The sequence below is a fragment of the Fundulus heteroclitus genome, chromosome 1 (genome assembly GCF_011125445.2).
Source record: "Fundulus heteroclitus isolate FHET01 chromosome 1, MU-UCD_Fhet_4.1, whole genome shotgun sequence".
NCBI lineage: Eukaryota > Metazoa > Chordata > Actinopteri > Cyprinodontiformes > Fundulidae > Fundulus > Fundulus heteroclitus.
This window is the reverse complement of record NC_046361.1, coordinates 26,701,056-26,724,484: the sequence shown is the minus strand read 5'-3', so window position 1 is coordinate 26,724,484 and position 23,429 is coordinate 26,701,056. Positions and strand designations below refer to the sequence as shown.

At 41.3% G+C, this 23,429-nt stretch overlaps 1 protein-coding gene across 2 annotated transcripts in view; it reads right to left on the bottom strand.

Annotated features, from left to right (window-relative positions):
* Positions 1 to 23,129, bottom strand: part of nup210 (nucleoporin 210) — a 55,493-nt gene extending 32,364 nt beyond the window's left edge. For both annotated transcript variants that reach the window (XM_036139272.1, XM_036139279.1), the window contains exons 1-27: positions 22,491 to 23,129; positions 20,011 to 20,150; positions 19,091 to 19,222; positions 18,345 to 18,441; positions 17,987 to 18,137; positions 17,088 to 17,220; positions 16,673 to 16,831; positions 16,432 to 16,500; positions 16,244 to 16,350; positions 15,996 to 16,136; positions 15,769 to 15,906; positions 15,414 to 15,569; positions 14,050 to 14,248; positions 13,273 to 13,418; positions 10,069 to 10,287; positions 9,747 to 9,920; positions 7,225 to 7,417; positions 7,019 to 7,125; positions 6,393 to 6,497; positions 2,951 to 3,052; positions 2,657 to 2,785; positions 2,306 to 2,433; positions 2,101 to 2,236; positions 1,951 to 2,013; positions 1,418 to 1,597; positions 1,256 to 1,336; positions 976 to 1,107 (exon numbers count right to left, since the gene is read on the bottom strand). In XM_036139272.1, the coding sequence (XP_035995165.1) occupies positions 976 to 1,107; positions 1,256 to 1,336; positions 1,418 to 1,597; positions 1,951 to 2,013; positions 2,101 to 2,236; positions 2,306 to 2,433; positions 2,657 to 2,785; positions 2,951 to 3,052; positions 6,393 to 6,497; positions 7,019 to 7,125; positions 7,225 to 7,417; positions 9,747 to 9,920; positions 10,069 to 10,287; positions 13,273 to 13,418; positions 14,050 to 14,248; positions 15,414 to 15,569; positions 15,769 to 15,906; positions 15,996 to 16,136; positions 16,244 to 16,350; positions 16,432 to 16,500; positions 16,673 to 16,831; positions 17,088 to 17,220; positions 17,987 to 18,137; positions 18,345 to 18,441; positions 19,091 to 19,222; positions 20,011 to 20,150; positions 22,491 to 22,642 (3,669 nt within the window). In that variant the 5' untranslated portion in view covers positions 22,643 to 23,129. The remainder of the gene's footprint in view (positions 1 to 975; positions 1,108 to 1,255; positions 1,337 to 1,417; positions 1,598 to 1,950; positions 2,014 to 2,100; positions 2,237 to 2,305; positions 2,434 to 2,656; positions 2,786 to 2,950; positions 3,053 to 6,392; positions 6,498 to 7,018; positions 7,126 to 7,224; positions 7,418 to 9,746; positions 9,921 to 10,068; positions 10,288 to 13,272; positions 13,419 to 14,049; positions 14,249 to 15,413; positions 15,570 to 15,768; positions 15,907 to 15,995; positions 16,137 to 16,243; positions 16,351 to 16,431; positions 16,501 to 16,672; positions 16,832 to 17,087; positions 17,221 to 17,986; positions 18,138 to 18,344; positions 18,442 to 19,090; positions 19,223 to 20,010; positions 20,151 to 22,490) is intronic.
* Between the last annotated feature and the right edge of the window lie 300 nt (positions 23,130 to 23,429).

The following is a 23,429-nucleotide window of genomic DNA, read 5'->3' as shown; positions in this document are numbered from 1 at the left end:
TTTTCTGACTTCCTTTTCTGACCTTTAACCCATCTCAAGTTGCCTTTTGGCCTATACATAGCTATGTTTACATGTAGAAACTATCACGATTGGATTGAAATATATTCTGATTAAAAAACAAAAAATACATCGGACTGTACCGTTTATATGGGCACACAATCAATTAATCCAATTATAATATGCATTTACGTGCACCTGGCTTTATTCAGAATATAAACACGCTGATATTCGCAGTTTCAAATTTCCCTTTAAAAGAAAAAATAAAATAAATAAAAAAAACAGAAGAAAAACTTCTGTCTTTGCTGAACAACAAAAAATAGTAAACAAACAAAGCAGTAATATACGCGTTTGGTTGTCTTCCGAGCGCTCATGATAGACTTGCCCCAGCTCTAATAATGGTTGAAAGGTTATTGAATAAATAACAATTTTGAGCTCTAATGTTTCGAACAGAAATGTTGTATTGGGAGCACAGACAGTTTTGCTTCCCGACTCATTTCCGCCACTCAACATAGAAATGCGTCACATTTACGTCAGGCACACATGCACACTCAGGTCAGATTGCCACATTCAGAATAACTTGATCCTGACCAGCATTTACATGCATGCCAGTCGGATTATCAATCGGCATAAACCACCCCTCTCATTTGGATTGCAATTTCATCCCGATTTAGCTTAATCAGATCAAAATATTCCAATTGGCTTGTTTACATGACGCATTTTTACTCCGATCGGCCCTTTCTTTCGATTACTTTTGTCCATGTAAACGTCGCTCATGTTTACGTTCGTACATATTATACTTGCCAGTAGAGAAGAGTTTATAACCGCCTCTTACAAAACAAAACAATGACGATAACATTAACGCAAACAGAGCTCTGTCGGAATAGTATCGGTATCAGCAGATATCGGAAGTGAAAAAATGTGGATTGTTGCATCCCTACGACATCCATGTTGAAAATGTGTGAACAGAAAGAATACCTCAGTGTGCCTGGAGTGGATATCCAGAATGTCCCTCTTGGTGGTGGACCAATAAAAAGTGAGACCAGGTAAAACACTGCCAAAGGAGAAAGGCGTCTGACTATTGGTCAGCCCCATCACATATACTGGCATCTACCAAAAAAAAAAAATCAATTAAGATGATTATTGGAGAAGAATTAACAGAATATTCATAATTACATGACACCTACACATATAAATAACCACAGAAAACTGTAAAGAGCAATTAGAAAGAAACAAATATAAAAAAACTAAATCATACCTGTGCCCCTGTCTTTATTCTCGTAACTGGCGCCCTGATTCGAATGGCTGTCAGAACAACGACCTCAACTTCTACTTGATCCTACGACCAACGCAAAATTAGATTTAAAAAGTCAACGGTAAGAAATAAATGCAAAGATCAAATCCACTGATATCAATCTACCTGTGATATGACCACAAGCTTCCCGGTCTCGGCATCAACCGCTTGGACTAATCCCGTTACTGTAACATTCCCAACAGAGACTCCCCTGACATGCCCCACGGCACTGACGGCGGCTATGTCCTCATCAGAAATAGAAAACAGGATGTTGGATTGAGGCTGAGGGCCCCCCTCGGATGTGATCTGTAAACGGTAACAAGAGTGAAAAGAGAATTAATAGTTCATTAGGGCTAATCGGGGCCGGGCCTGTTGAAACCTAAATGTTTACGGTTCCAGCTTTTAGAGATGCTTAAACATCCTTAAATCCATAAGTTAGATTTTCAGCAGCTCGGAGGCAACTTAGATTCTGGTAAACATTTTTTTTAATTAGAGAGCGTGTTAAAGTGAAAGAAGGCTCGGCTAGACACTTAAAACCTGGAGCGATCGGTGAGGTAAAGACCAGTAATTCAGGCAGATCAATTAACGAGATAAACCAGCTTTGCTAGACGAACCAGTGCCGGCCGTCTTCAGACAGGAACGAGCCCCATTACACCTACCTGCATCATTGCTCCGATTAGCAGAGTCATTTTCCTGGGAATGAGTTTGAAAGGCGGAAACACCTGCAGAAAAAAAAAAAAAAAAAAAAAAGTCAAACGTTTCTTCTCCAACAACATGCACCGGAGAGCAAACCAGCTGTAAAACGATACCTCAATTTGCTTCGGTGCTGAGGCAATTCTTCTCCCGTTTTTATCCACAACAACAGCGGACAGAGTGGTCTGACCGATGGAGAGTCCTTTCACCAGGAACACTGCGGTGTCGCTTTCCGTCAGCTCGGCTAAAGGACTGCAGGAAGATGTTCAGAAATGTAGGCGCTGCCTGTTTCGCGTTAAATCCGCACTTTGGATTACTTACCTTAGAGAAACTATTACAGAAGCTGCTTTGAGTTTGAGATTCATGAATTGGAAATAGCTGGCTGGGAAGGGCTTCTTATTATCATCCAACACTCTGACATAAGCTCGTACAGATTTGCCAATCTCCACCTGGAAAATCAAGATTAACGACATCGATGAGCAGGGAAATAAATCTGAGGATTTCTGTCAACAGGACGGGGAAAAAGTTCAAGACGAGGTGACTTTTAAGGTCAGACGCCTTATTTAATGTCTACACATCAGTTGGTTATTTCAGGTAATTCATGACACTGATAAAGGTAATGTGGCGTAGATGGTGCTTTGGCTCTAAAAAGAGAAAAAGAGTTAAACCGACCTTGTCAACGACTCTGACGTTAACCTCCAGGATGTCAGAAACATGAACTGTGGATTTGGCAGGTGCTGGAAAAGCCAAACAGAGATCGTGCACCATCACGGTAACGGTACCCGGGCGGACAGGGGAAACCTGGACGGAGAAAGGAAAACATTTTATGTCGAAGAACATCAATTCTTAAAAAGAACTGAAACATTGTACGCACTGGTGCGGTTATATTTCACATTATATGCAGAAAAGTAACATCAATAAACACCAGTTTTGTTTTTTTTCATGAACAGTCCAGATGTTTCTTACCTGAGCCTCGCCCTGGGCCTCTTGGTGAACCACATCCACAATCCCCCTCACGCTGGTGTTCACAAAGAAGTGCCCTGAACCTTCCTGCATGGTCAGATCCAACTACAACACAAAGTGCAGTTAAAGAATTGGGTAAATAGTTTCTATAATACAGAAAGTCTCCATGCTTTTCACACAAACAGACAGACATGCAGGTGACATCAGAGAAGATCCCTGCAGAAACTCCCTTTTGATAAATGCTCTGACACAGACCCCTGGCCATGACCTATCCCACTAATTATCTGTGATAATTAATCCCAGTGAAATGAATCCTAAACAGGCCAGAACAGTGAGTTCCACTTGTCCTCGGTAGTCGGGATTCTTGACCTCCGGGTCAGAAAATTTAACTGAAACCGCCCCTAAAGTCTGTATTACGAGTCGGAAAGTCTGTGCAGAAGGACGGTACCCGACTTCGGCATTGAGTTAAACATGCTCTCTATTATTTATGTGACATTTAGTCAGTGATACAGGCGCTGCCTTTTAGTGTTTATCAGACGGGACGTTTCAGCTCTGTTTATTTACACAAAATACAGCCTAGAACAACATTAATGTCATTGTTATTGTTTTAACAACATTGCGAGCATGTTTTTTTTCCAATTCTCCTAGGCGGAAATGACGTAGTCATCGTGAGTTTCGGCCTACGAGGCAAAAGGAACGCACCACTGACACAGGTTTTCTGCCTAAGTAGCCTGGAATAAACAACATATTCCTGATTATAAATGAATCAAATGAATGTATCAGTTTTACAGGGATAATCTGACTATGCTTGTCTTGACCCTAAAACCCAACCAAGTAATTACAGTATCCTGAAGAAATAAACACAAATGCTAGTAAGGGATGGGTACCTTTCACATTTGAACCGATACCTGGGAATCAATACCGGTAACAATTTATGGTACTTGTGTGTCTTTATGCTGTAATAAATGTTAATGTATTAATAAAATCTCTATTTTTTTTTTTCATCCATCCATCCATCCATCCATCCATCCATCCATCCATCCATCCATCCATCCATCCATTTTCTGACCCGCTTAATCCCTCATTGGGTCATGAGGGGTGCTGGTGCCTATCTCCAGCGTTCACCGGGCGAGAGCGGGGTACACCCATGACAGGTCGCCAGTCTGTCACAGGGCAACACAGAGACAGGACAAACAACCATTCACGCACACACTCACACCTAAGGAGAATTTAGAGAGGCCAATTAACCTAACAGTCATGTTTTTGGACTGTGGGAGGAAGCCGTTGTACCCGCAGAGAACCCACTCCATACAGAAAGACCCAGGGCTGGATTTGAACACAGAACCTCCTTGCTGCAAGGGAGCAGTGCTACCCACTGCTCCACTGTGCAGCCATCAGCCATTTTTTTTAAAAATCAATTTAACATTTATTTCTGGATATATAAACTTGTTTGGATCTACAACTTAACCGTATTAAATAAATTATGAACTGTAATACACTAATAACTGTTTTGGTAAAAATTGCTTTTATGTACTGTGGATTCAGGCAGAGGCAGAGTGAATGAGGTGAATACGGGATTGAAGTTGTGTGTGAATACAATTCAGGGAATTGTTTTAGTGCAACAGTTTCAAAGAAAAAACAACAACACTACAGGACTGTCTCAGAAAATTAGAATATTGTGATAAAGTTCTTTATTTCCTGTAATGCAATTAAAAATCATGAAATGTCATACATTCTGGATTCATTACAAATTAACTGAAATATCGCAAGCCTTTTATTGTTTTAATATCGCTGATTATGGCTTACAGCTGAAGAAAACTCAAAAATCCTATCTCAAAATATTAGAATATTTCCTCAGACCAAGTAAAAAAAAAAATTATAACAGCAGAACAAAATCAAACATTTGAAAATGTCCATTAATGCACTCAGTACTTGGTTGGGAATCCTTTTGCACAGATTACTGCATCAATGCGGCGTGGCATGGAGGCAATCAGCCTGTGGCATTGCTGAGGTGTTATGGATGCCCAGGATGCTTTAATAGCGGCCTTTAGCTCATTTGCATTGTTGGGTCTGGTGTCTTTCAGCTTCTTCTTCACAATACCCCACAAATTCTCTATGGGGTTCAGGTCAGGGGAATTGGCAGGCCAATCAAGGACAGTAATGCCATGGTCAGTACACCAGTTACTGGTGGTTTTGGCACTGTGGGCAGGTGCCAGATCTTGGTTGTGCAGCGTTTCCTGCCACATTTCCCCCTTCCAACACACTTTTTGTGAATGTGCTTTGAAACTGCACTCTGTGAACAGCCTGCTCTTTGACAAATTTCTTTTTGTGTCTTACCCTCCTGATGGAGGGTGTCAATGATGGTCTTCTGGACAGCAGTCAGATCAGCAGTCTTCCCCATACTTGTGATTTAGTTTACTGAACCAAGCTGAGTGTTTTTCAAGGCTCAGGAAACCCTTGCAGGTGTTTCGAGTTAATTAGACGATTCAAGTGATTAGTTGAATAGCCTACTAGTATACTTTTTCACGATATTCTAATATTTTGAGATAGGATATTTTGGTTTCTTAAGCTGTAAGCCATAATCAGCGATATTAAAATAAAAGGCTTGTGATATTTCAGTTGATTTGTAATGAATCCAGAATGTATGACATTTCATGTTTTTTAATTGCATTACAGAAAATAAAGAACTTTATCACAATATTCTAATTTTCTGAGACAGTCCTGTATATTAAAAAGACTGTCCACTGTCGCTCTACGCTCTTACAGGAGGAATGCTCCGTGTCAAGACTCAATGCAATCTGCTGGGTTTCCTAAGATAGGAAACTTTTTAACCAATCTGTATGGATGATTTGATTTAATTTGACTTTGTAAAGTGCCTTGAGATGACATGTGTTGTGAAAATTGCCGCTATATAAAAAAAAATCTAATTGAATTTTAGCATGCAATTTGGATCAATTTATTGAACACCTACAGGCTAATAACTTCATAATGAAAAAAGCAGAAGCTGTAGAAATGAGCATAACCTAAAGTTTTAAATCAATGTAGTGAGCATTTCATACAAGCCAGTGATTCTGTCAGTGCTCAGAGCAGAGAAAGCACCAATACACTGCAAAAAGAGAACTAAAAATAAGTAAAATTTTCTTGAAATGAATGTATTTGCCCTTGATTTGAGCAGGTAAATAAGATTATTTGCCAATGGAATGAGTATTTTTTCCCTTAAAATAAGATAATTAGAAATCCTGCACTTGAAATAAGGTGATGGAGATGAATTGTTCCTATTTTAAGTGCAAAAATCTTATTCCATTGGCAAATAGTCTTATTTACCTGCTCAAATCAAGGAAAAATACTTTAATTTCAAGAAAAAAATTCTTATTTTTAGGTCTATTTTTGCAGTGTAACAGTGGAATGCAATGCAGGTCAACAGCAGCGACAATGTGTCTCTTACCCGCACATCTGGGTGGTTATATATAGTCAATTTGTCAGGGAAAACCTTCACATCTTCAACCAACAGAAGCTCCAGTGTGGCGGAGACAGGTGTCAAGGGTTCATACTGTCCAGGAAAAGAAAAACGTGTTCAACCAGTTAGTCTCTCACTTTCTTTTATGCACAATAACATTTTGTGCCAACCCTGAATGGTGGATGAAGGCCTTACATGGACCAGAGAGGGGGAAAATGAGAATTAAAATACCACGGTGTACACTTTAAAGTTATCAGCAGAAAAGTTGCAACAAACAACGTATAATTGCTTTCATTTAAAAAACAGCAAAGCAACAATTATTACATTGCTCCTGCAAAAAATTGTATTACAAAGAGTTACACATATGGTTACACACACACACACACACACACACACACACACACACACACACACACACACACACACACACGTGTCAAGAGCACAGGGGAGAGTTTTAAGAGCCTTTTTTAAAATCTCCATTAAACCTAAATGAGCTTAAGTCATGTTTAATTCAAAATTACACTGCTTATAGCAACATATTAAATGATATTTCAGCTGTGGTTGCTTCCTTGTTGGAGGCTGTTGCACACAACCTGGAAGTTGTTTTTACTTACTGGACTGGGAACCCTGGCAGCTGCTAGATGGGGAACCTGGTATCCAAGAGCCGTCACAGTAATGGCAGCAATTCCTGTCTGCTGATGGACAAGAACGGTCTGACGTCCTAACCAAAGAGATTCAACAAGATCAAAAGCCGTCATTCAAAATTTCCTTTCCAATGATGTGTAGAAAGCTTTTTTTTTTACTAAAAAATATATATTACCATGAAGTTTCATTTGCTTTTTGCTATCTTCAAACAGCTGAAGCTCCATGGGCAAAGTGGGCTCAACACTAGCCAGGGAAACCTTGGACGATTCCCACAACATGCTTAAAGAACTAAAGTTGTCAAATTTCCTTCCTTGTTGATCAAAAGCTGCCAGGTCCAACACAGGGTTACGATAATTTGAAACGGGTACCTGAGAAACGAGGACATAAAAAAAGGGAGAAAATGAGAACACTGTTTGGAAATTTAGCTTTGAAAAAGTAACTTAATATATTTTTTGGACTGTAAGGTGCACTTAAAATCCTTACATTTTCTCAAAAATTGATTTTGCGCCTTATATATAACTACCCTTGTGCTTACTGGCCGATTTTATGCGGTACAATGCGCCCAACAATCAGTTAAAATGTGTAAGTACAACTTTGGCAAGCAACGAAGCCGCTCCGCTCAATGGATATTTGGAGCATTAAGGTACACTGTCACTACCTGATAGGACCCCTGGGCTGTCTACAAGACTGCCTGACTGTAATGTCTAAACTAGAAGTGCATTCATGTAAAACAGCCCTCACACGGAGTACGCGCTAGCAACAATAAACCTAGTAAGTTAAGTCATTATAAAAGTTACGCTTATTTTGGCTTTATGTTAGAAACAGGGCTGTGTTGTCTAACTGCTCTGTCCTCCCGACAGAGACGCATAGCTCTCCCTCTCAGGAGAGAGCTGTATAGGCGGAGGGCCAGAGGGATATTACACACTTGGGAAAGAAATTTAGTGCGCTTTATAATCCGATTCGCCTTATGGTCCAAAAAATACGGTAAGTCATGAGCATTTTAACCCAATAAAACAGATATAACATACTATATAGCAGTGTTGTAGTACTCGAGTCCGAGAACGAACTCGAGTCCGAGTCATTAGCTAAATTTAGAGACTCGTGACTTGACTTGGACTTGAGCACTGATGACTCGAACTTGGACTCGGACTCCTACATTCAGATCATTCTGACTCGGAAATTGAGAAAAAGACTCGACTTTTTTTATATCATTAGGCTATAATTTTAATATGTCATTAGAATATTATTTGGTGTATGATTTTAATATCTAATTGTCGTACCGCGCACGTGACGTCACCATCTCATGAGCAACGCTCCTTGCCGCTAAGGTTGGGCAAACAGTGTAAGAGCGCACGTAGCAACCAGCCGTTACACGTGCAACAGATACAAGGATATGACCGACTTTTCAGCTGTTAAACTTTCACAAGAGGATGTCCAGGCGCCCATTTTACTGGTAGAACTGTGGAACAACATACCAACGTTCAGCTCAAACGATGGATTGAGTGTCGAGGGCTCGGAAAGACGGGCCGAGTTGATAGGAAGGTAAGTCGTTGTTTTTCTCCTGCTCGGCGTTCATGCCGTCATTTGCAGTTTTTTTCTGTTTGTAATCACCGTCCAGGAATCGGTATACATTTTCCGGCCCGCCGAACAATTTAGTCCGGTCCGGTGGCCAAATGCATTATCATTATCCAACGGCTGTATCTCCTCGCTGCATCGACCGATCCACACCAGATTTGTTGTGAGTCATGGGGGAACGCTGCCGAACGCGTTTGTGGGAATCGCCCGGTGGACGGGCGAGGAAAATGCGTGAAAGCATCTGCGGTGGCGGGCGGCCGGCGGTGCGCGAACCCCGCCCGCCGCCCGGAGCCGCGGCGGGCGGGGTTCGCACACCGCCGCGGCTCCGGGCGGCGGTGTGCGAACCCCGCCCGCCGGCCAGCACCGCGGCGTTGCGCGAACCCCGCCGGCCGGCCGGAGCCGCGGCGGTGGCCAATAGACCGGAGTGCGCTTGGCTGCGAGGGCCGATCGACGCCGCTTGCGGCTTTAACATCCTTCATATGCGGCCTATCAGCGTACCTCGAGTCGCTGTTGCACGTTCCATAACAACAATGTTTAAAAACCATGGTTAGGAGACGTCTTAGACTTGGAAAAAGCAGTCGTTTTACCGAGTAAAACCAAGGGTAACTACAGCGAAAGAGTTATTAGTGCAATGGAATGTTACTGCTTCATGTCATACATCACACGTCAATAGTGACTCGACTCGGACTTGACTCGGATTTTTTTTTTAATGACTTGGACTTGACTTGGACTTGAACACTGGTGACTCGAACCTGGACTCGGACTCGAGGCATAGTGACTTGACTACAACACTGCTATATAGATACAAGGAGATTATAGTATCAATCACTTTATCTAACAGCAATGGACAATATGAATTTAAAATCTTATCTTGGTACTTAGGCAACAACTAGGAACAGTTTTATAGGTAAATAAGCATTCTGCAGCAGCTTAAACAACAAAAACCCATTATTCTCCAATTTGTCACCACCAAATTATTTTTTTCTCAAAAAAATAGCAATGGTAAATGTTAAATAAACTACAACTAAAATTACTTCCCAGCCATAAAGAGAAAACCTCAGTCTACTCTCAAAAAGTTGCCGTGCTAACCCATTTTAAAAAAATAATAAAAAAATCACGCACCACTTGTTTATTCTGCTGCAGCAGAGGGCAGGTCAGGTCCAGCTGTGGACTGGTATAAACCGGAACCAGAGTGAGCCGTGATGGAGGTGCACAAACAAACTTGACCACCACCGGCTCCACGGCTGGGAACGGATTGGTAACAGTGGGCTTGTTCCCCACTGTAACCTCCAGCACCTGTAGAATGAAACGGTGACAGGTGAGAAGACGCAGATAATATGGCTAAAAAGAAAAATTACAGCTGTATTCTACTCAAAGAGTTTTTTGGGTAACTTAAATTTTGATTTGCAAGAAAAATTTTTTTAAATCTTTTCATCGCCCTTACCTGTTCTCCTAGCATCCTACAGGTTGCTCTAAGCCAGTGGTGATTATAGTTGTGCGAGGACGGACTGATCAGATTGAGGCTCACGCTGGTCTCGTCCTCAGCTCTCGAGGAACAGAAAAACTTTGACGGCTCTAAAACCCAAGGACGCGGTCCTCCCTCAAACAACATGTCTTTGGAGGATCCCAGAGTGACTACAGCGACTGACACAGGGTCGACCGCCTGAAAAGGACAAGATTTCATCATTAGGCTCAGAAAGTTAGAGAAAGAAAGGCCTTAATGGGGACATATCATGCTTTTCAGTTCTTTTTCACATTGAAATCATTCAGTTGTGGTCTGTATAAAGTGGAACTGGAATGCTTTTGTCTGAACTCCTCGTTAATTTACCCAAACGTTCCCCATTTTTGCCCCTGTTCTGAGGTGCATCTGAGAGCAACTCGTTTTGGTGCTGTCCCTTTAAATCTAAAGGAGGCACTTCACACACCACCCCCCTCCAACTCCACAGCGTTTGGCTATTTCTATAGTAGACTGGGGAATGGTGTAACGAGTTCCATCCGAATACCCTTAAGCCGGGCGTACACTGTACGAGTTTTTCAGTTGTGGTACTTATATACATCTCAAACTGTGCGACGGAACCGCGGGGTTTAAAAAGTTCACCGCTCACGATCTGTGCGGCGCGACGCTCGGACAAGACCGGAGTGCTCACACTGTACGTCGTGTCCCCTCTGGGACCGCTCGCTGTGGTGGCAGAGGCAGGCGAGCGACAGTAGGTGACAGGGACCCAGAGCAGGGGTTCGAGCCCAGCTCTGGCGAGGCCCGCAGGAGGCACCGGGCGTCGGGGGAACGGAGGGGAGAGAGAAGAGAGACGGGACGCATCGGCGGCCGCGCGGCACAGCAGGTCGCCTGGCCCGCAATTACACCCCCCCCCCCCCCAGCAAGCGGAGGAGTGCCGAAACAGGCAGCCAGCGCGTTGCGCGGACCGCCCCAACACCGGCCGGAGGTTGCTTCAGGGACGCCCGCTCCCCTCCCTCCGTTGGCGGGGATGGAGAGGAGGGGAGCGCGCCCCCTCGTAGCTCTGCTTGAACTGCAGGATGCGCTCACGAAAACCTCACGACAGCCGACTGAATTTCAAACATGTTTGATTTTCACCGATCGTCCGATTCCTGATCGGGAGGTAGTCGTGAGAAGCCAGTCCCCCCTCCTCCCCCCCTCTACGATCAAGCTGAAATTCGGCCGATTCAAAAAATGCTCGCACGACTGAAGAATCGGCCCGAAAAGGGGAAAAACTCGTACAGTGTACGCCCGGCTTTACAGAGCAAGGCCATTTTAGCCAAAGCGGAGTGGATCAGCAGTCGTCATGACCAGTGTTGTCCCAATAGTGCAGTCAGTACGGAAGGAAATAGGATAAGGAACTCGTAAGCTTCATCGCACGGCTAGTTTTGCCTAGGAACCTTGCGACGTCCCTTAGACTTAGAAGCCTTAAGCTATCCCACAATCCTTTGCGTGACATGACATAGAATGCATGAAAATGTCCAGACAGAAGAGATCGTGCACTGTAGTTCATTTACGGAAGGCTGTAGGCCTGGAGTTGTCTCGCATTATCCATGTGCGTTTCCGTCACGTAATGACATCGGCATTCAAAGCTGACTGAAATCTGCACAGCAGTCCGAAGGTCCTTTTCTCCCTACTATAGAGCTCTGACTGTTGACCCCGTGAGAGGTTACAGAACAGAAGCTAGTAGCTATTAAGGGTATTCAGATGGAGCCTTTGACTTATCCACTTGTAGCTTAAGCTTGAACTACAAAATCGCTCCAAGAATTAAAAACGGCAGATTCGCAAGACCGGTAAGCTGAAAGACCATGACCTTGTTTAGCAGTTCCACAGGAAATACTGTGATGTAATTATTCAAAAAACATAATAAAAACAGAGAAAACTGAACGGCTTGAAAAATCTAACCAAAAATAATAAAAGGATATATACACTGCAAAAAGGGAACTAAAAGTAAAAATTTCTTAAGATTAGTTTATTTTTCCTTGATTTGATTTATAAGACTATTTGCCAATGGAATGCGTATTTTTACTGCTAAAATAAGATAGTTAAATATCCTGCGCTTGAAATAAGATGATGGAGATGAATTGCTCCTATTTTAAGTGCAAAAATCTTATTCCATTGGCAAATAGTCTTATTTAGCTCCTCAAATGAAGGAAAAAATACACTGACTTCAAGAAATTTTTACTTTTTTTGAGTTCCCTTTTTGCTGTGGCAGCACCTGGACAGATCAAATTAAATTTTTCTGCATTCCAAAAGAAACCAAGTACACAACAAAATGTATTTAAGAATTGAAAAAGTAGATTTTGACATGTTATGTCCCATTTGAAATAAGTACAATAAGGCTTTTTAGCAAGACTAAATAAGATAAACGCTAGGATAACAGTGAAAATCCAGGAAAAATATGTTTAACTTAACAAAAACCTAAATAAAAAGTTCATAATGTAAATCACAGGTCGATTTACTTCTAAAGCGAACTTTGATGGTAAAACGTAAAATAGAAAAACATGGCACTGCTCGTCACAAGAAGAAAATGGGTCAATCTTTAGCTGCCAGGGCAAAAACACATGAAGCAACACCGCAAAAATATCTGAAATATTTATTTTTTAAAATAACACTATTCCCTGATAAACAAAACTGGAGCTCAAAAGTGATTCAATCATGTTGGCGCTTCGAACTGGAGGGATGCATGCCTGAAAATCAAAGATAGTTAATACATCTGTATATCAAGACGGAGAACATTTTTGGGAAGCCATTCATTCCCACTTCCTCATCCAATACTCAGTTCTTCAAAGGGTTAAATTTCACTGCAAGTTAGTTCAGGGTTTTGCTCGAGTCGAGTCTATACTTGATTAAACAAAATTATAAAACATGAAGAAGAATAAACAGTTTACTAGCAAAGGAGAGATTCTGGAGCTGATCGCTTTATTTCTGCATTGACGCAAAAAAATATTTTTTTTTCCTGCCATGTTGCATTAACGTCAGTCAGTATATAAAAAAAAAAAAACTTGATGCAAATACAGCATTTTGTCTGTGTGCCTTTGTTTTTTCCACAAAGAATAAATTGTTCGATTATTTTCCAGCCTTAGGAAATTAAAAGATCATGGTCAAAGCTCATAATTAGCAAATTCCTGAAAGGATAAAGACTTAAAGGCTCACTCTGAGAGGAAGGTAGGCAGCCACGGTGATCTTGGCACTGAGATGCACGTTGCCATGAGTGTAGCTGACAGTGAGCGCCGTGTAGCCAGGAGTCAGGGCCTTGGCTCGCACTCCGCTGCAGTGCTTCTGGCCAGGAGCCAGCCTCCCTGAGGAACAACCAAACAGAGTGGGACAGGCCAAAGAGTGAGAGCCGATTTAAAACGACAACTTTGAAACGAAAAAAAAAAAAAAAAAAAAAGACAATTGCTCTGCTGTAGTCATCTTCTCATCCGAAACAAAACAGACATGGCTGCAGCTCACAGGAATGTAGCTTTGCCACTTTAAAGGCGACACATCTCGCCTCTGTAACCTAAATCAAATTTCCTTTGGGACAATAAAATTAAAATCAATCTATCTATCTCTCTGTTCGAATGATGGAGAGAAAGCTCTTGTTTGTTGATTGTTTGTGGAACATAGACGGGTTTTTAATAGTGTCACTATGAGCAGTCAAACTACTTAATAAAACTTACATAATTAGCTGTCAGAGAAGACTTTTAGAAATGTTGCCACAGTAAATGGACGCATCATCGATGATAAATGCATCCAATCACGTTAGATTATTAGTCTTTAGACGATGTACTTTACACCTTCCAACGCTTTATTTGTTCTTAACGGTACTTTAGAAAGAGTCTCATTGATGATCTTTGCACACCATGCAGCACTTTTTGAACTTCACACACAGATCTGGCACACGCTCGGTGGTTTTACGTCTGACCCGGTCAAATCACACAGACCCACCATCTAACAACTCAAAGACTCCTTGGTTCTCCTCCTCCACCAGCAGATCAAAGTGGGAGCAGTCACTCAACATGACTCGCTCCATCTCCAGCTCCTCCAGCAACCCGAAGATCCTGAGAGGCAGATCCAGAACGTGGCCCAACCGGGCTTCTACTGGACACGGAGCAAAATCCATGGCAACGGGCTCAACAACATATACCTAAGGGTAGAGAGGGGGAAAAAAGAACGAATAAAAATATTTTAAATAAAGGATTGAGGGATGTTGACTTTAATCACAATATGCTTTGAAATGTAAAGTTTAAATTTTATTCAAACTACATGAACTTTTCAATGTTTTCTCAAGCCATGACGACACAGGCCAAAGTACTTTATTGTGATGTTGTGTTGCATATCAACAACAAGTGTCACAGTCAAGTGGAAAGACAGGTTTTAATGTTTTCAAAATAGTTTACTGACAAACAGGTCACAAGTTTAACACTTAAACCAACTTTAAGGGTATTTAAAGTCTATCAGCTTAGCTAGCACATCTAGAGACTGATTTGGTTTAAAAATTTTCCTTGCAAAAAAAACGAAAAAAACTCACTCATTCAGGTCCAACGCAAAAAAAAAAAAAAAAAAAAAAAAAAAAAAGCCTTTTTAACAGCAATCATAGGGTTTTGTTACCAATACTGAATTGGATCTCCATCTGGACTTTAACTAGGCCGTTCTAAAAGTGAATATAATTTGATCTAAACCATTTCATTGTAGCTGTAAGCTTAGGGCAGTTGTCCTGCTAGGTTTTCTTCCAGCACTGCCCTGTATTCAGCGCCATCCACCTTCCCATCACCTGACCAGCTTCTCTTCCCTGCTTCTCCACAGCATGACGCTGCTACCACCACGTTCTGAGCCGTCCGATCTTCACGGCACTCACGTAATTTACCATGAAGGCCAAAAACTTTAATTTTGGTCTCATCTGACTTAAAACACCTTCCTCCACACCTTTGCTGTAATTTTCCTTCCACTTCACAATTACGCTCGGCGTCTCAGTAAAATACATTGCCGTTTGTGGTTGGAATGTGTTTTATAAATACTTCCGCAAAGGTACTATAAATCAAATTCATTTACATCCTTAAAATTGACATAATCAAAAATATGTTAGGTTCTTAATATGTAAATTGCTTGTATCAGAAATCTTAGCATTTCTATGCAATAAAGTAAATTAATCTCCATTTAGGGTAAACCTGTAACACACCACAGTTTTCAGATTAAATGATTAGAATTTCTGAAACACCATTTAGGCTAAATGATAAAATGAAATTACTGTGTGATCATTGAAAAAAAAAGTAGTAAATAAAAAAATGTATTGAGTGTTATTGTCAGCCAACCTTCATCTGTCCAAAGTGCAGAGGGTTACGCAGATCATGCGCATAAATTACGGTGACACCGATGTCACTGACTGTGGTCATCACTCCTTTCACGGTCACCGTGGCGACGGCCGTGTTTGACGAAGTCCAGCTGAAATTTCCACTTCCACCTGTCGCCTGCGGTGAGCAACAGAGAACACCTGGTCACGTGCAAAAAAAAACGACACTTCCCAATTTGATCTCACTCTCACACACGCAGCTAGTCTGCCAAGAACAAAACAACTTTGTTTTAAGTTTGAATAGCTCGGCTTAACAGATCGTACCTTTTATTAGATTCAAAGCCCTCCGAGCGGCGTGCTTGAAAAGGAGTAATTACCTTTATTGTGTACTGATATGCTCCAACTTTGGGCTGCCATGGAAACGTGAGAATACTGGGAGTGAGGACTATGGGGTTATAAATCTCCACATCCTGCTCATTGTGCACCGGGTTGGCGAGCGCGTGGACCCTGCCGTTCTGCAACAAAACGGGGGACACAGGAAACGGGTCACAGTCGCCGTTGTGAAGGGAAAGAAAGGTTGAAACTGGGACGCCTCTGAACTCACGTCATCTTCCACAGCTTTTAGGGTAGCATCGATCAGAGTGAGGCCGTCCTTGAGCGCCCGGACATGATGATACGAGCCGTTCCCAGACGACTGCAGGACTTCAAAATACTCCTCAGGGAAAACCGTGCTTATGCGGACGTTCTGTCACGTTAAAAGAAATAGTTACACTTAGAAATTCTGGATTTTTTTTTCACCCCCCCTTTCTCAAAACATGGAAAAGTCGGGCCATGTTAGCGATCCGCGCTCACATCGGAGAGGTAAACTTTGTTCCCGGATTTATCAAACACTTCGATGAAAATGTCGTACACTCTGCCCGTTTCAAGAACCCAGCTTTCTCCTGGGTGAATTTTAAAACCTAAACATGGAGAGAAAAGAGAGAGAAAGGTCAGCAAAAATCTTAAAACCAGGAAATTTTGTGTTAAAGTTAAAGACAGACCGAGGTAGGCTGGCTCAACAACGTAGAGCGTGCTGTTGGGTAGGCGAGACACTCCTTGCATTCGAAGGCCTTAATTGAAGCCATTAAGGAAAACTTATTTGGGTAGACATAAAATGAGAGCAGCAGCTCTGAAAAGTAAACGTACAAAAATATGACGCAAGAGCTAATCTCTTGCCATTGACTGGGTGGTGCATTCTGATAGAAAACGGTTCGTTATGCCACTGCATTTTAATCGGGATACTCTTGTGATCCAACACCACGTTGATGTGTCCCAGCTGAGCTCCTGTAACTTTGGATGTACTTTGATCAAGATAGGCCACGCTGACATCCGGGTTTCCATTGGGACCGACCACGCTGTTCTGAAGGTGTAGCTGATACTGATCACAGGGCATAGAGAGCTCTGGATAAACGAACAAAGAGAAAGGCAGATCAATCTGTGACGTCTCTACAAAAAAAGCGATTACAACCAGGAAGCAGAACATCCGCTGCCACTCATCTGTGACAGCATTACATAACTTTCCCCTTTCAGTTTTTTTTTTTTTTTTTCCCCCAACTTGAATTACGTTTGACTAACATCCCAATAAGGTAGATCCAACACCAGGAACTGCAGATTATCGTTAGTCGAAAGATAAAAACCCGGGACTCGAGATTCACACCTGTGATTGTGCCTTGTCTTATCTTGAGGACTCTGTATCTGATGGAGGTTCCTGCCAGTAAGTAGACATCGTGTGCGGGGCTCAGCAGGATGTTCTCTAAAATCAGCAGTCTCACTTCAGCAGCACCCACATCCTGTGGCAAAGATGCCATGGTTACAGAACAACAAAGCTTTGGCTTCCCGCCTTAATAAACCAAATCAAACGGTTACAGATTTAAAACGTGCAGCGAAAAAAAAATAAAAAAAAAAAAATGAAATTACATTTGATGATCAGGCTTCTATATTTCATCGTGGATATGTAGAAATGACCTTCAATTCTTTTTTTAAAAGAGTCTATTTAATATTTAAACATTCAGCCAGCTGAAATAAAAAGTCGGCTAGAAAAATCTGACAAGTCTTCGCTGCAGCGTTACATGAAACCCTGCAACAATTTCACATTTTGCTATTTTTTTTTTAAGAGTACAATTTAGTCCATCACACAGCGACCAATTGCATGAGAACATCACCAATCAGGCTTTTCCTGGCTGGTACCGATTTCCAGTTTTCTCTGAAGTCTGACCTGCCGGTTTTTATTTCTGTTTGTTTTTTTTTCTCTCTCTACAGACAATAACACAAAAATGTTCCATAACTTCTTCAGCTAATTTTAACTAAACTTAACAAGTAGCTGTTTCTTCATTTATAGACCGGTGATGTTGGGAGTTCTTGGTTTTGACGTATGCATTACACAGAAAAAAAAAAAAAAAAAAAAAACTTCAGCATTTGACTTGCCCACCACCAATCAGAGAGAATCAAAGAAAACTTCTCCAATTCTGATCTTTGATTGGTGGATGTCTACTAAGAAACCTGTGATGTTAATACCTAGAGAAACTATTGTGCAAAATGATAAATAAAACCGATTACCTTATAAAGAGACTCTTGTATTTTTGCCTTTAACTTAGCGTGTCCTGTTTTCATTCCCGACACTAGAATGATGTCGCCTTGTTTCCCCACACGCTCCATTTCAGATATATATCCAGGAGGAGTGTATGTGGACTCCAAGAATTTAAGCACCCTAAAGATAAGACAAAAAAAAAAAAACTAATTATGAAAGCCTTTTGCATCAGATTTTAAAAAAATAGCCAATTTGCAGAATAATTAAAATAGAAAATGTGATAATTATATAAACAGCATGATTATTCTACAAATTGCTTATGGGGACGTTTGGTGGTCTACATAGCAGATGGTTACAGGGGAGGAGAATTAAGAAAAGAGGGATTACCGTAATGAATTGTAAGAGTCTGTGAATCCATTCACATCTACGTCTTTCACCAAGGTCCAGTCAAACACCAGACCAGCAAGGGTAGAGAAGGTGTTTCCTGCAAAAGCAAGGAAAAAAAATATTCATACCGTAACCTTTTAAAAAAAAACAAAAAAAACAGAAGAATGCAAGACTTGATTAACAACTGAAAATATTTAGAAGAAAAAAAACCTCACTGCTGGCCCAGAGGTCCATACGCCTCGCTTTATTACAAATTCTAAGCCGTTCTGTCCGGAGGCTGCTGGCAGCCAGATTAGTTAAAAACAAAACCAGGAGGGATTTCCCTAAACAGTGCATTACAATCTTTAGCAATCCACCCTGCTTGAAAGGTCTGAAATGGACTTTTACGCCAAAGCAAACAGAGCACCACGCCCTAGAGCCACTATCAGAACGTATCAGGCTGTAGCTCCGGCTCATTAAGCAGAGTGCGGCTGTCCCTAAATGGAACGAGTCACACAGAACAGACAGCTACCTCGCTGTAGCAGCCTTCAGTGGGAAGAAAGAGCCGCCTGGAGCCAAGGCGCTCTGAAGAGGTCTCAGAGCCGCAAATAAACAGCGTGACGCTCGGCGCTTGTTATTGAACAGCTGAGTTATTACATCTTTTTATTTTTTTTTAATCACACTTGCTCCAGGTGGGGCATTTACTTATTAATAACCCCATTAGCCTTTTAATTAGGTTGATTCAGTGCGATAAGTGTGTTTATCACCTTCTGAATCCAGTGCATGAATTCTGAGCTCCAGCGGCGAGTCTTCAAGATGCAGCTCCCTGGTGGTGGAGACTATCTGGATCTCGCTGATGATGTCAACGATCGCGTCGCAGCGAAGCACCTGTCCCGTAACTGCAACCAGACGGGTGAGAGAAAAAAGAAGTAGGAATGAAGCAAAACTTTATGACAAATATATGCAAATGGCTGGTAGGACGTTATCACTTTGGAGCTTCTGTAGTCCTTGCCAGAACGCTGCATGGCTGTCACCGTATTCAAATGTGGTGGCTATGCTGGTCAGCAGCGTGGGTTTCATGGGACTGATACGATTGGCTAATGTGATACAGCGGGGTTATTATAGCCCACATTCAGTCAGTTACTTTGATTTGTTTCAGATTGCAGCTCACGGAGTGGCATTACAGCAGCAGAACAGGAAACAATGATCATAAAAGAATCTTGTGCAACAAATATACAGTTTTATAAAGAAAGTACATTAAATATTCTGCTCTGGATTCTGTATTAAAATAAGTATTTCTATGTAAACGTGGGGATTTAAACCAACTGTCTGGGTTAAAACTCCTTATTTAATAGAAACAAAAAGGCAGGGCGCTACAGAAAAGTCAATATTCACTGGAATCTTAACTTATAATAACACTTAAGATAACACTAACCACAAAACTAATTCAGCTACAGAGAAATTTAAAAAGGTACACCAAAACGGATCCATCAGTATTAAAGAACTGGGCTAAAACAACGCAGATGATCCTCACACTTGGCTACATTTCTTTAAATCATTTCTTCAACAGCTTGGCAGCATAAATGCCACCCAAACAATAATCGCAAATAAAGGGATCTAAACCCTGCTTGCATCGATTCATTGTAAGTTCAAACGGTCATTTTTATTTATTTATTTATTTATTTACCAACGTCTTCAGCTAAGATGATGCTGGTCAGTCTGGAGGGCTGGGTGGACAGAGCCTGGAGGACAGCCTTCCGGGAGCAGCCTCTGCCAGCATCCTCCTCCACAGGTTGGATGCTGGCGACCTCAGGTCTGGTGGAAGACCTGCAAAAAAAAAAAAAAAGACAATGTATATATATAAAAAAAACAAAAAAACAGAGCATACAGGTATGTGGAATGGGAATACAATTTAAAGTTTATAGCCATTGTAACAACATCAGTGGTGGAAAGAGATTTAATCAAGTGTGCGCTTTGAGGGAGTTGACAGCCAAACCTCACAGTTCATGCTGTCCCTGGTGTCTGTGTGGAATTACAATTTACATTCTTGCTAAAATGTGGGGGGAAAATGGATAAAAAAACCTATTTATTTTGCTGAAGAATTTTATGTCTGTGATTTTTTTGTTATTGAATTTCTGAATAAATCCCTTTCACATAAATGTTGATATTCTGACTAGGGCAGGCGTCTGCAACCTGCAGCTCCAGAGCCACAAGTGGCTCTTTGGCTCTCGACTGTGGCTCTCACAAAACCAAATGTAGCAGTTAGTCTGTATGGTTTCAACCAATATTTCCATAGAATATCTGCAACAGAAGGGCATTAATGATACAATGACTATAAAAGTATTTTAATGTTTTTTTTTTAGCTATATGCTTTAGATTTTTTTTATTGGGCTTTCTTCCATCATTTTCCACATTTTTGGAAAGGGCTCGCTCAGTTGGCTTCATTCTACAAAGAGTTTATTTAAGATGATTTGCTTTGTTCTAAAATCCGAAAATAGATAAAAAAAATGGCTTGACTTCATTTAAATATAAATAAAACCTATCAATTACTGCGGCTAAATTGTAGAGTTGCAGGGACAAAAATGGCTCTTTGATTGTAAAAGGATGCTGACCACTGGGCTAGGGCTACACACCAGTAGGGATTAATATTAAGTTAAAAATATGAAGAGAGATCTCAGTTACCACACCGATCTGCACCAAGTGAGGAATAACGGACACCTGAAGGATGATCTAGTATTTTATTGTATGATGGATTCAAAGCTTTCTCTGTTATTTTCATGTGAATCGATTGAAAGAAGAACTGACAGCCCTAAAAGCTTCAGTGCATGCAATTTAAAACTTCGAGGCCTTCCAAGAATCGTACGCTAAAAATTAAAGATCTACGTGAATTACAATACTTATTTTTGGCAAATTAATGATTAAACATGTGTAATACTGGATTAATATTGCAAAACTGATTAAAATTCTGATTTCTTACATAGTTTTATCCATCAGTCATAGACGAGGGGATTGGTCTGCAGTGAAATTATTGAATAGCTAAACAAATGGTGCCAGGAACTTTTGTCATCAAGGACTGTAGAACAGGAATCATAAAGTATTTAAATACATAATGCCTAATGAAGTGAAAGTTTCATTTGATTTATGCCCAATTTTCAGAAATCAGGCAGTTTTATTTGCCAGGTAAGTGTATGAGGAATTCGACTCTGTATTTTATAATACTCACAATGTGCTTACTTATACAATAATAAACAACAACAATGCAGTAATAAAAATCAAAATAGTCTGCAGTATAGAAAACGCTATAAACAATGGCAGAGTGCAAAGGATGCAGGAGTAAGTATTTCCATTCTTATTATTATGTACATGTCAGAGGTAGGATTGATATACAGGTGGGCATACACATGCATATTTTATAAACATGTATAGTTTTTTTATATTATTAATGTATAAATTACTTATTTGCCTCTCACGGATGATTATGGCACTTTTGGTCCTCGACACAATGACTGAATAATGACGAAGTTTAAGACAGAAATAAATGTAATTAATGATCTATGGCAAAAGAATAAATAAAAATCTGGGAGCTATTTAATTTTTATAAATGTAATGTTTTATGACTTTTACATGAACCTACAAAAAGAACCGGCATCGGCCAAGACGAGCATGATCTGTGGTTAAAGTTTCACAAACAATTACCCAACTCACATGTATAGATTTTATTTATAGGCAACACAGATCAGCCAACAATTAGTCCCAATCAAATCAGACACATGGGGGGAAAATTAAATAAAAATCTGACATATTGGGGACTTCATTCTGGGGGGTGAAACGTTACTTCCGAGAAAAGAAAAAAAAAAAACATCTGGAAACAGTCTTCTGGTATTCAGTACTACTGTAGCAAACTACTGGACTGTACGGTTATAAGGAGCCCATGTGCTGGCATTACAGGGGCGTAGCGGGCCAACTCCACGTGTTTGATACCAGGGAGGGGGCACGGGTTCGAATCCCGGTCGCGACAGGAAGGGCGACCGGTGTAAAAACTCTGTTGTAACGACCCCTGCACAAGAGAGCAATGGTCTGACATGTGGCTCCACTTGCCCAGAGGTAATACGACACCTTCACGCCCCACAGAGCGGGCCCCCCCGTCAAGCCTCCAGTTGTACTCACCATCTGTAGCAGCCTTCAGTCGTTTCCAGTGTGAAGTTGATACTCGTACTCCTCGCAAGTGGGAGCAACACTTTGGGGATATTTAGTTTCGACGAACCGTAGACCCGGGTGACGGAAATAAAAAACAACACGAGCAATTTTACCAGACTCATGTCTGACCCTGGAGATGCGCAGCGAGCTAAAACAAGCGTCGAATGAATGAATGAAACGCCTCGTCCGTTTACGAGCTTAACTTTCTCCGTCTCATTAAGCTCGGTGTTTTACACGGCACGGTTGAAACCGGGGCAGTAAAACAGACGTTTCTGTGCGTTAGCATAGCCAGCGGTTAGGCTAATGCTCAACTCAAACGCACGCACGCCGCCACCGCCGTCCCTCCTGTCCGGTTTCACTTTTGACACTTTAGTTACACTGCCCGCCACATGATCGTGATAAAGATAAAGAGTTTCAGCTCCTTCAGGCGCTGTTACTCGGCTCCTCCGCTGTCTGTAAACGCGAGAGAAAAGCCAGAACTGAAGCGACTATAATCTGACAATCGCTACTGCAGAATAACACAACAAGATAACAAACAATAGCGTAGAATTTGCTTGTTTTGTACAATACCCGCCATTAGCAATAATTGGACTCAGTGAGCATGCCGGGAGTGCAGTGACGTCACAGGGGAGGGGGCGGGTACGACGGTTCTTAAAGGTACAGTATGGATGGATGGATGGATGGACCACTTTTGTACAGTTACTGGTGAGGCAACAACAAATTCAGTTGACTGTATTGTGGAATTTGTTTTTGTATTGATTTTTTTTTCTCTCGCTCCAATATTTAACTACAATTGTCGTTCATAACAATAAGCTTTTTTGGCCATTATTCAATTCAATTCGATTCAATTTTATTTATATAGCGCCAATTCATGAAACATGTCATCTCAAGGCACTTTCCAAAGTCAAA